Genomic DNA, 13,158 nt, shown 5'->3' on the forward strand with positions numbered 1-13,158 from the left:
ACAGCCAGAGACTCACCTGTACAAGCAGAGACTCACCTGTACAGGCAGAGACTCACCTGTACAGGCAACCAGGGACTCACCTGTACAGCCAGAGACTCACCTGTACAAGCAGAGACTCACCTGTGCAGCCAGAGACTCACCTGTACAGGCAACCAGGGACTCACCTGTACAGCCAGAGACTCACCTGTACAAGCAGAGACTCACCTGTGCAGCCAGAGACTCACCTGTACAGCCAGAGACTCACCTGTGCAAGCAGAGACTCACCTGTACAAGCAGAGACTCACCTGTACAGCCAGAGACTCACCTGTACAGCCAGAGACTCACCTGTACAGTCAGAGACTCACCTGTGCAAGCAGAGACTCACCTGTGCAAGCAGAGACTCACCTGTACAGGCAGAGACTCACCTGTACAAGCAGAGAGCCAAAGGGTTCATCCTCTGGGGAGCAGGAAGGAGATCAGGAACTTGCTCACGTTTGTTTTAAGTTGTTTTGTTCTTCTTTCTCAGATAATGTTTGACATTATGATCAATAACAAAATAAAGATTTTGTAAAGATGACATAGTTTCTGCATAATTAGGAGTTTAAATTACAATAAAAAAGCTCTCAGAATTACGATTACTAGAAAGATAAAGATCTTATCATAAGGAGGTAAAGAAATAATTAATCTACAGTCTTTTTTTGGCTTTTTAAACATTTGAACTTGTTAAAATGAATTAGAACAGCGAATAAATATGAGATCCGAATCTCATAATCTCAAGAAAAAGATCTAATGATTATGATGAGAAAAGATGCCATAGCTACGAGAAAAATATCTTTTAGTTACTACAAACACAATCTCATAATTACAATAAACAAAACGTTCTCGAAATTACGAAATACAGATTTCATAATTAATTAATTAATAATAGATGTCATAATTACAAATTCCTTATAATAAATCAAAGCCTGTCGTAAACCCGTTACCCATAAAACCTGCGTACGACAGAAGACGTTCACATACAGGAGCTCACCATCGGCGTTTCATTTGTTACGTTTATCTCTGATGTAACGACTCCTTTAGGTGTATGATGATAAAAATAATAACAACAAACAAACAACAACAAAAGATCTTCCAGGTGCCGTGTGGATGCTGTGTGTCTCGTCTGAAACCACCACTGGACGGCGTCAAAGCTGGACATTTTCTAACGCTACAACACCTGCTGCCGTCACATCTATCACATAAAGACACTGACCGGGATGTTCTGGAAGGTCTGGAAGCAGCCGTCCAGCCAGACGTAGACGGTGGAGCTGATGGTGGTGGTCTGACCGTCGAAGGTGTTGGCGACCACCAGGAAGTGGTACGGTCCGACGGAGAAGAACTCCCAGTCATACGCTCCGGACGTGGACAGAGTCTGGTTCACCTCAAACAGCTAAAGGGACGGGAGAGAGGACAAGAGAGGATGAGACGGGAGAGGAAAAGGTAGGAGAGGACAACGCAAGACATGGCAGGAATTGGACAGGACGGGAGAGGATGGGCAGACTTAGAGAGGACAGGACGGGACAGGACGGAAGAGGATGGGCAGACTTAGAGAGGACAGGACAGGACAGGACAGGACGGGAGAGGATGGGGCAGACTTAGAGAGGACAGGACAGGACAGGACAGGAGAGGACAGGACAGGACAGGACAGGACAGGAGAGGATGGGGCAGACTTAGAGAGGACAAGAGAGGATGAGACGGGAGAGGAAAAGGTAGGAGAGGACAACGCAAGACATGGCAGGAATTGGACAGGACGGGAGAGGATGGGCAGACTTAGAGAGGACAGGACGGGACAGGACGGAAGAGGATGGGACAGACTTAGAGAGGACAGGATGGGACAGGACATGACGGAAGAGGATGGGGCAGACTTAGAGAGGACAGGACGGGACAGGACAGGACGGGAGAGGATGGGGCAGACTTAGAGAGGACAGGACAGGACAGGACAGGACGGGGAGAGGATGGGGCAGACTTAGAGAGGACAGGACAGGACAGGACAGGAGAGGAGAGGAGAGGAGAGGAGAGGACAGGACAGGAGAGGATGGGGCAGACTTAGAGAGGACAGGACAGGACAGGACAGGACAGGACAGGAGAGGATGGGGCAGACTTAGATAGGACAGGACAGGACAGGACGGGAGGACAAGAAAGGAAGACGAGAACATTAAAGGACAGAAAGAGACGGGAGAGGACGGGACAGGAAAAGATAGGACAACAAGACAGAAGAGCAGAGGACAGGGCTGGACAGGACAGTGAGTTGGACATCTGTGATTCATATATGGAGCAGAGTTTGGACAACATGTCTGCGAGGACAGCGTTACCTTTGTGTCTGGGTTCCACCTGTAGATCACACTGTGGATGTTGTGGTTGGAGTCTCTGGCTGAGGACACAAAGAGACGCTTTTAAATCATTTTAAACTGTAATAAATCACTCTAAGGACACATCACTAACGTCAGTGTCCATATTTACAGTATTAGGACCAACTCGAGTCACCGGCCCGCAGACGCACAGGGTCGCGGTTAGCTCGGCGCGCTCCGATTCGTTGTTTGCGGTCACGTGATTCTGATGACGCTCCAAATTCAGAACGAGGCAGGAAGTGAAAGGCAGAATGGACGAGACGGAGGAAAGCCCGCGCTGTGTTAGTTATTGATTACTCTCTGTGTCATCCCGGTCAACTGGGCTAAAAACCTGTTTAGAGCTCACAGTGACCTTTGACCTTTGAGTCAAAAGTGTCACCTGTACAGGTGAGTCTAGCTGTGGAATGTGGTCATCAGTTCTTGGCCAAAACCGTGTTTTGTGAGGTCACAGTGACCTTTGACCTTTGACCACCAAATTATTCTAATCAGCTCATCCTTGAGTCCAAGTGGACGTTTGTTTAATAACCAAACCAGCTGTTTTCTGAGTGAAACGTCTCAATCAAAAAAATCTAAATATTTAAAAAAGTAAAACCAGAAAAATAAGAGCGCTGGTCCAAATCCTTCAAAATAAAAGCGTCATCTCCACAAAGTAAAACATTACATTTGGTATAAATACTGCGAAAGTGTGTAATGCTTCATTAGTGTCCTGGTGATGATGATGTGATGATGTAATCTGATATTAAGGAAACGCAGACAGGTTTCAGTTGGTTAAGTGATTTCAGTAAATCGTTCGAGTCCCAACCTTTTAGCGTCTCCTCACCTTTATGTTTCTGGGTTATGACCTAAAGTGAGATTTGGTCTGTAAACATTTATCCACTTCGTACCTGTTCACCTGTTTTAATGTTCTGCTTTTATTCTGAAGGCCAGGGGTGACATCAGAAGTCCTATTGATGACGATGGAACAACAACACCGTAATTTACTGATATCTCATTATTCTGATTAATATATTTGTTTTGTATTATATATAATTAGTTTAGACAAAATTAATCTCCGACTTCTCATCTGACTGTTCCTTTAAATGTGTGTGTGTTACTGTGGTGTGAAAAATTGTTTTTGGATGTTTGTCACACTTAAATGTTTCAGATCATCAAACTAATTTAAGAATTAGTCAAAGATAACACAAGTAAACACAAAATGCAGTTTTTAAATGAAGGGTGTTATTATTAAGGGAAAACAAAATCCAAACCTACATGGCCCTGTGTGAAATAGTGATTGCCCCCTAAACCTAATAACTGGTTGCTCCACCCTTAGCAGCAACAACTGCAGTCAAGCGTTTGCGATAACTTGCAATGAGTCTTTTACAGCGCTGTGGAGGAGTTTTGGCCCACTCATCTTTGCAGAATTGTTGTAATTCAGCCACATTGGAGGGTTTTCGAGCATGAACTGCCTTTTTAAGGTCACGCCACAGCATCTCAATAGGATTCAGGTCAGCTGAAGGTTCGGCTATTATGCAACAGATGCTGAATAAACATTCGCAAACAGTTTGCTCAACTTACCTCCACTTGGCCACTCCAAAGTCTTCATTTTGTTCTTTTTTGTTTTAAAAGACTCATTGCAAGTTATCGCAAACGCTTGATTGCAGTTGTTGCTGCTAAGGGTGGAGCAACCAGTTATTAGGTTTAGGGGGCAATCACTTTTTCACACAGGGCCATGTAGGTTTGGATTTTGTTTTCCCTTAATAATAACAACCTTCATTTAAAAACTGCATTTTGTGTTTACTTGTTTAACACAGTAACACACACACACAGTAACACACAGCAGGTGTTACAGGTGTTATTTCACGACAGACGAGGAGACTCAAGCTCAAACAGCCTCGTTTGAGCACGAACACAAAACAAACTCAAGGTCCATTCATTAACTATTCTGGAACTTTTCATAATATTACAGGTTCTTCATCAGCAGAGGAAGAAACGAGATCAGAGCCTCGGGGAGCCTTTTGTACACTCAGGTGTGCAGTTACCTGTCCATACTGATCAGCAGGATTGATACGTTTCTGTTGATGTTTTGGCGTCCGCCGACGGCTGCCGCACACCACGACGCTTTAAAGATCGTGTTTCTGTCGGTGTTTGTTTACCTCGTCTGTGATTGGCTACCACCAGGAAGCTGTGGTTGTGGATGTGAAAGGCCTCCCAGTCCAGAGCGGAGTGAGTCTCCAGTATTTGGTGACGGAGGAAACGCCGCCGCTGCTGATTCCACCTGTAGATGACTGACAGCTCAGGCTCCGCCTCCCTGGAGTTCGCCACCACCAGGAAAATCTGATGCAGAAAAAATCCCATAACTCATCGACTTTAACGTCACATACGAATAAAATCCAACGTTTCGTCACGCTTAACAAGACCAACAAACAAAAACACAGTTTATGGACTAAAGAGCCAAAAGTAAGTGGACACTTTGATCCTTATACTTTCAGTCTGGTCTGTTCGTCCTGGTTCTGGTGAAGTGGAATCCGAACGCTCCGTCATGCATTCGTATTTAGACAACAGTGTTCTTCCATCTTTGTGCTTGTCCATTTCCTGTTTCATGACACAGAGCAGCTCCAGAAGGAGACGGGCTTCCCAGTTTGGTGTGGAGAACGTTAACTGGTCTGCACAGAGTCCTGACCTCGACCCCAGCCAACCCCTGTGGGATGAGCTGGAACATTAGTCGGACTTTGAATTAAATAACTTTGAATGCGTTTCCCTCCCTCCTCCTAGTGATCTGTCCTTTTCAGCGGGTTTCCCTGTGACACTGAATACCTGCAGAGCTTTATGTTCACACCTGTTTGTGTGTGTTGGTGCATATGAACCACCTGCGCTGCACAAACAGAAGCAGCACAATGTGAACAGAAGACTTCAAACAGCTCTTTTTCTTCTGGTTTGACCTTTTTAAGGACACCTCCTCTCTCCGAGCGTGCACACTGTTTCTGTTCATCCCGAGCAGATAAAAGCCCGAAAGCTTCAGAGTTACGAGTCAACCACAGGCCAGAGGTCACACTGTTAGAGGTCACCCAGAGGTCAAACACGGTCAGAACGGGGGGCAGCAAAGGCCGCAGGTTGGATTCGAGCCGGCCGCTGCCGTAACACGTAGAGGAAGATCGGTGTTGACACCATCCGTTCATTAGCTGCCATTATAACTGATAGTGAAATACTTATGTCATGTGTCTTTTCTGGCTGGCAGACAGACGTCGCAACTTAAGAAACAAACATCTGAAGACGTCGCTCTCTGGGAAACTGTGTTGAGCATTTCTAACATTTGACAGAAACGATTAATTGAGAAAATAACTGGCAGATCAATCAGTAATGAAAATAAACCTTAAATGCAGCCCTAATGGTGATACGTGAGAGGCACAAACTGGGCATATAACATGGCTGCCATTCACTGTGAATGCAGCCCCCAGATAGCCTCCTGGCCCCAGCCCCCTTTGGGATTCAAGACTCTCAAGTCTCCCAGTGACCTGGAGAAGTTGAGAAAGGTCCAACTTTATGCAAATGTCCTCGACAACATGGAGACAAATCAACAACAGACTGACGCTCCTCAGTAAAAAGTTCTCATTATAAACTCTGAACCGCTCTCTCTCTCTGTCGATCCCGCTCACCTAGCATTAGCATTAGCATCACCACAGCTACCCGTTCTCTCCACTGCAGAGCAGCTGATCATTCAGAAGCTGATTCGCTCGCATGTTCGCTAAAATACTGTTCAGTGTCTGGGTTTAGCTTCAGAGGAGCCGATAAAACGTCAGCAACAGTAACACAGCGATGTTCCTTTGAGCAAACATCTAGAGGAAGGAGACTTGAAGAAGACTTAACGTTAGCTAAGATCACTGGCAGAGACGACGGTACTGAAATGCAAGATGCTGTTTATCAGTGCGAAAGTTCAAACAGCTAAATCAACTTCTGAAGAAGAAATATTTTTGATTCTACGGCTACATGCAGGTCGTTGATTAAAACAGTGATCGGATAATTTGTCCATTTGTTTGTATTTCACATTGTAGTTTAGTTTTTTATTCGATATCGAAAACTGTAAAATGCGACGTAGTTCTCGTGCCGGGGTAAGAGCTAAGCTAACGTCTGGGCGCAGGAAAATGGAATGGATGAAATGGGACTAACTCGGCAATGTTGAAGTCAGAGACTGTTGTGCCCACAGCTTCCTGAGACCTGGCTCCAACACAACATCCTGAATAAATCTGTTGCACACGACTCCGTGAACCGTGTTCCCGCGGCAACAGAAGGCAAGACTCCGGTAAGGCGAGGGGAGGCGGACTCTGGGCAGAAGCCACAGAGCTTAGCCGCTTTTGCGGCAGGTAAACCTCAATAAAGACGACAAAAAGAAACTGTAACTCTCAAAGCACCTGCAAAGGGTGAACCGCACACCTCACTGCGCCGCCAAGCAAATAGCGTCTCGGTGCTCCGGTGCTATTTGCAGGTATGTAAATTAGCTAATATGCATTTGCTGCAAAATTGGCCCCTTTCTATGCAAATGAGCCTCATTGAAGGTCACATTCACAAACACCAGCGCTAACAGCCGCGCGCAGTTAGAGTGACTTATCAGCGTCTTCAGAGAGTTGGAGGTAACTGAAGCGCGTTTATGAAGGCCGGCACACCCGGACTTTCCAGCGATCGTGTCAGCAGGGAGGGTAGCCAGGCGAAGCAACAGCGCATCACAGTGCATCATACTGTACGTTCACAGGTGGCACAGAGACGGCGCAATGTACTGATATTTACCGCGAGGGAATGGACAACATGAAACCTGCTGCTGGGAGAAACGGAGACGATGGTTACGCTCTGAGACAGTCACACAGTTAAAGCCCCACAAATAACAACCACTCCGTACAGAGCGAGTCACAGAAAAACGAGAGGCATCCTGCAGATAGAAACAAATGAAAGAGCAGCGGGAGTTATTCGATAATAGTTCGAGTTATTATAAATAGAACAAGTTCTCTTTCAGATCAACCTTGCCGTCGATGGTAAAGTGTCTCCAGGCTCGAGCCTCCTGAGTGCTGATGTTCTGGTAGAGCTGGAACGACCCGTCTCTCCATTTGTAGATACCCGAACCGGGTCGAGAGTCCCTGCGGGACGAGACATGAGGGTTACCATGGAGACGTCTTTCATGTCCTTCAGACTTTATGTAGTCAGACAATCAGGTCCTGTTCGTACATGCGATCGATTCCTCGGAGATGTTTCAGTACCTGTTGGCTGCAGCCATGAACAGGCCTTCAGACGGGATGGAGAAGACCTCAACGTCGAAGGTTTCCGAGCTGGTGTACAGATCCTGGTAGTCCTCCACGTAATCCAAACGCTCCTTACCTGCAGGGGAGATGTGAGACAGCAGACACGTGTAGTAAAGGTATGAAACAGTATTTCACCTTGTGTTAAAGGTTTAATACAACAGGGTTTCTTGACTTTTTCTGGCTCATGACAGTTTTTACGTTGTTATCAGAATCAGAAATCAGTTTGTTGCCAAGCAGGTTTTCACATACACGTAAAACTGTATATTTATAGTGTTCAGGCCTCCACAGTGGCCTGAATACTGCATCCTAAAAAAAAACTGAAGTGAAGTGAAGCAGGTGAAGTTCAGACCTGGCAGAGCATCAGGAAAGTATTTGTTTGTGAATGGAAGTCGTTTTCCGTCCCCTTAAATTAGAGGATTTAGAAAGGTTGTTCTGTGATGTGGATCGTGATGTGAACCCTGATCATCAGCAGTTTAATGTCAGGGTCAGTGTTTTATTACAAAAGCACTGTGTTAAAAATCCAGAGACAACGCAGCAGACGCCGTGTCTCCGTCCTCACACCTCCCGACTGTAAACATTCAGTATCCGAGGACTTCTGATGGACTTTCAGACTCACTCAGCAGCAGCGTCCTCCACGTGAGTCCGTCGCAGATGAGCAGGTCTTTCCTCTGAGCGTTGAACCACAGCTGGCCGTCTTCTGGTCCCGAACACGGAGGAGGATTTCCCAGAGTCACTCTGGCCTCCGCCTCTGAAACAGAACAACAAAAGCGACGACATGTCTTCAGGAAGCCGGTGTTTCACGGTGTGATGACGGTTCAGAGTGGCAGAGGACAGCAGTGATGAAATACAGCGGATTTTAAAAACAAAGGTAGTTTTGTTTCTAAATGGAGGTTACTGTGACGGATAAAGTGCTTTTAGCTCTCGACAAGAGTCAGCTAACTGAGTTAGCTAACCGCTAACTGTCGTCAATATTTTTGATGCAACAATTTTGCCAGCAAATATTTCATATTTTCTATGTAATAAGACGTTAACAAGACACTCCGTCGATCCTTTAGAAAACTATTTCAATAAGGTAACTTAGCTTGCTAGCCAATGTTAGCATCACTTAGCAAGCTACTATGCTATGAACGCTTTCCCTGTTCATTATTCTTTACTGGATTTCATATTATTTGTCCTGTGTAGCTTCAGTTTGACTGCTTGTTCATCTGTGTTTTAGTTTTATATTTTATTCTTCCACACACAGCGGAGGCGGAAGCGTTCAGACCCGTTACTGCAGTAAAAGCACTGACACACACTCTGTGAAACCCTCTGCTGCAGTGAAAGTGTGAGAGTGTGATCAGGAAAAAGCCCTTAAAGCATTAAAGCAGTGCAGCGTCCCTGTGGCTGCTGTGCTGTTATATATTCTATCATCAGGTTATTATTCCTCGTGCATTAATGTAAAGCAGGATGTTGCTGCTGCAGCTGGTGGAGCTGGAGCTCATGTTGAACCGGTTTGTATCGGACTGCAGCTGATGATGCTTTTCATTCTGGATCCATCTGCCGATTCTTTTCTCCGTCGATCCGTCGATCGATCGATCGGTTTGGAAAACTGGTGAAAGCGGTGAGAAGCGCCGTCCACGACGACCCAGAGCCCAAAGCGGCGCCTTCAGCGTGTCGTCGTGTCCGACCGACAGTCCAAAGCTCGGACGTTATTAACAAACATTACAGTTATTACAGTCGTTCAGAGGAAAGCAGCAGATCTGCACATCTGAGCAGCTGCAGCCAGGAAGGGATTTACAGGAGAAACGACTTCAAACATCAAAACAGCTGCTGATTAATCTTCTGTCAGTCGACTGATCGACTCAGCTGCACTCGAATAAACTGCTGGAGTTTCATTTATAACGAAACATCAGATTTAATAAACTCTTCGTGTGTTTTAACATGTAAAGTAACTAAAGCCGTCAGATAAATGTAGTGACGTAAAAACTCAAGTAAAGTACAAGTACCTCAAAACTGTACTTAAGCACAGTTTATAGTACACCACTGCAGACGGGAGGTGGAGTGATTAACTGTGGTGGAAAGTCCCTTTTCTTTGGAACAATCCCACAGTGACAGAGCTGGAAACCATTTTATTACTTGTCATTTCAAGCAGTAACTGTATCCGACTGTGTGGTTGACAGATGGAGGTGAACTGACAGCTCAGCTTTAATGAAGCGAAGCCTAATGAAGGTTTTCATCACTCCTTCAACCGCACGTCCTCATTACGAGCAGACGGAAAGAGATGACTCTCATATCATTACGCGTCAGTCTACATCCCCCGGAGGGAGACGAGAGCTGCGTGGAAACAGACAGGAGAGGCTGCGAATGAGGTTTAGCCTGCCTGAAGACAGAACGGCCACTGCACGTCAACACCGGGACAATAAACAACCTGAACTCGACTCAACAGGCATCATTGTTAGAGCTATATAAGGCAGTTCTGGTAGCACCTCCTGTATAAGTCTGGACCCCCCCCAAAGCATAATGTTGCCATGGAGTCAGTGACTCAGCTGTGAGCTACAACTTCAGCCCTGTTTTTTTGCCTATATTTGTCTACATTTACGGACCTGTTAGCTTCAGCCTCAGTCTGTTAGCATGATATCATGAGCTGTTAGCTTTAGCCTCAGTCTGTTAGCATGATATCATGACCTGGGACCTGTTAGCTTCAGCCTCAGTCTGTTAGCATGATATCATGACCTGTTAGCTTTAGCCTCAGTCTGTTAGCATGATATCATGAGCTAGGACCTGTTAGCTTTAGCCTCAGTCTGTTAGCATGATATCATGAGCTAGGACCTGTTAGCTTTAGCCTCAGTCTGTTAGCATGATATCCTCAGACCTCTGCTTTAGCCTCAGTCTGTTAGCATGATATCATGAGCTAGGACCTGTTAGCTTTAGCCTCAGTCTGTTAGCATGATATCATGAGCTAGGACCTGTTAGCTTTAGCCTCAGTCTGTTAGCATGATATCATGACCTGGGACCTGTTAGCTTTAGCCTCAACCACCAGCGACCACCTTGGGACCCCCAAGATTAAATGAGTGAAGATGAAAAACATAGTTCTGCAACATAAAATTGTTTATTTTTTGGAACATTTCTCTTAAAAATATTAAAATGAAACAGTCTGAGAAGGTAAAAACTGCTTTAAATGCTCACAGCTCATCAATATCTGTAACGTTTAACAAGGTTTTCTTTTAGACTTTACGTCTGAACAAAAGGTTGATTATTCAAATACACATTCCCCCGTCCAAAACAGGAACTCTAAATTCAGTGAAATAACCTGTTATCGAGTTGGCCAGCAACCCTGCCTAAGGCCCAAAGTCTGGAGTCAAGTCAAGCTGACTTTGACATTGTGTATGCAGTGCTGACTTTGTTGTGTATGCAGTGCACTCAGCTGTGGACAGGTACGTAAATCAAACACGCCACAGACGGTTCACCTGATCCAGGTTTATATAAACTCTGAGTCATATCTAAGAGTCACTGCTCACACAGTTCACCTCAACAAACGCTCAGACATTTAAGGAAATCCTCTTGTTTGTTCTCTGTCTTCTTCAGTCAGGAGTTTCAGATGGATTTCAGTTCCACGTCTCTGCGTCCAGGACAAAACCCCGCATCACATTTAGTCATTTTGAGTAACAATAATCACGTAGAACTCTGTGAGATCCTGGTGGGGCTGCCAATTAATGACAGCCATGGCATTACCAACAATGGGAGCAAGTTATGCTAACAGTAGATGGCAAGCTAACAGGAATTTTAGAGCACCTATAATGTCAAATTGTATTCCAGCTGTTGAAAACTATTGTCACTCATCCCCCAACCCCCAACTACAGACTTCAGTTGCTAACATTTGTTAGCTAGGGAGCTATGCTTACAAGATAAGACATCTTGTTAGCTAGCGAGCTAGTCACCAATCCCTTCCCTAAGGAGCATCTCAAAGATCAGGACTTTTCTCTCTCGACCTGATCTCGAGAAGGTCATTCATGCTTTTATTTCATCTCGGTTAGATTATTGTAATTCAGTGTATTCAGGTTTGAACCCTGAACTCGCTGCCCGAGGATCTGAGGCTGCTGAGTCAGTGACATCTTTTAAATCACTTCTTAAAATGTTTCTTTAAAAAAAAAACAACTTTTATTAATTCTAGGTCAATGTTTAATGCCAACAGTCCTGAAATGTTTTAATCCTGGTTCAACCATGTAAAGCACTTTGTAACTTTGGTTATGAAAAGCGCTGTAGAAAGTTATTATTATTATTATTATTAAAAAATAGGAAGGCAAGAGAGAAAGAAAGAAAGAAAGAAGGAACTTGGTGTAAAAATAATAGCAAAGGAAAGAAATAAGGAGAAAAAGGGAATAATTTAGAAAAGAAGGAAGGAAAGAAGTAAAGAAAGCTTTGTGCTAAGCTAGGTTGAACATGGTTAGCTTAAAACAGCTACCCTAACACCAGATATGTTAGCTGTCTGTAGCTACATTACATCAGTTAGCTGCAAACAGCTAGCATAATTGGTTTATTGTAATTGTTTTAAAAATGTCTGTTGCATGTTTTATCTCTCTCAGTTCCATTTTGTTGTGATTATGTGTTTTTTATTTGTTATGTGACACCTATCTTTCGCTGCCATTTTGGCCAGATCTCTCTTGTAAATGAGAGGTATCGCAAGAGACTTCCTGTTTAAATAAAGGTTAAATAAAAATAATAATAAGGGGTAACAACATGAAATAAGCTCATATGTCCACTTGTGCAACTAGTTTGGAAAAAGACCTTTGAGTTTAGATTATTTTATTACTGTAGTGATCCCGAAGGTAAACAATTTAACATGACTCTAAAATTAACATTAGCTTGTAAGCATAGTGTTAGCATAACGTGCCCACATCGTTGATAATAGCATGCTTATCATGCTTCGCAGTCCCAACAGCGTCTTACGGTGATTTTGTGATTATTTTGGCTGAACATCTGATTTAGTTTTTGTGCTAAGCTAGGTTAAGTGTCTATTCCTCATTCTGTTTTCAAAGGTGGCAAAACTCCCCCAAATCTATCAATTGTGTTTCTTCTTTGCATATCAGTAAAATCAGACCTGACACATTTTTATAAAACAGTTTGGTGTTTTGGTCAGTTCGGCATGTGTGGATTCTCCCACCACATTTCTTTTTTGTTTTAATCTAAACTTTTACTTGTACGTCAGCTACAGCCACCAGCAGCAGGTTTAGTGGAAACACACTGTAGATTTTGGGCTTTGATGGAGCTAGGCTAGCAGTTTTCCCCTGCTTCCAGTCTTTGTGCTAAGCTAAGCTAACTTGCCCTGGACCTATCTCTGTACTGTACTGTCGTTTTTTTCCAACCAACTTTAGATGAAACCGCACCCACTTTCATATGACGAAAGCCTCAACGGCTGCGTTCCCATGGAAACCGCGCTCCCGCGGGTCCCGCCAAATATGGCAGCTACAGTAGTTTGGAAAATAGCGATACGGGGCGCAGAATTTGATGAATTTACTGTTGATCAGACCACAAGAAGACAAGAATTA

General features: G+C 44.4%; 1 protein-coding gene across 3 annotated transcripts in view; it reads right to left on the minus strand.

Annotated features, from left to right (window-relative positions):
* Positions 1-13,158, minus strand: part of tspearb (thrombospondin-type laminin G domain and EAR repeats b) — a 33,264-nt gene that overhangs the window by 7,944 nt on the left and 12,162 nt on the right. For all 3 annotated transcript variants that reach the window (XM_044216177.1, XM_044216175.1, XM_044216176.1), the window contains 6 exons: positions 8,250-8,381; positions 7,592-7,709; positions 7,357-7,471; positions 4,502-4,682; positions 2,331-2,389; positions 1,232-1,408 (listed from right to left, as the gene is read on the minus strand). In XM_044216177.1, the coding sequence (XP_044072112.1) occupies positions 1,232-1,408; positions 2,331-2,389; positions 4,502-4,682; positions 7,357-7,471; positions 7,592-7,709; positions 8,250-8,381 (782 nt within the window). The remainder of the gene's footprint in view (positions 1-1,231; positions 1,409-2,330; positions 2,390-4,501; positions 4,683-7,356; positions 7,472-7,591; positions 7,710-8,249; positions 8,382-13,158) is intronic.

The sequence above is a fragment of the Siniperca chuatsi genome, linkage group LG12 (assembly GCF_020085105.1).
Source record: "Siniperca chuatsi isolate FFG_IHB_CAS linkage group LG12, ASM2008510v1, whole genome shotgun sequence".
Lineage (NCBI taxonomy): Eukaryota > Metazoa > Chordata > Actinopteri > Centrarchiformes > Sinipercidae > Siniperca > Siniperca chuatsi.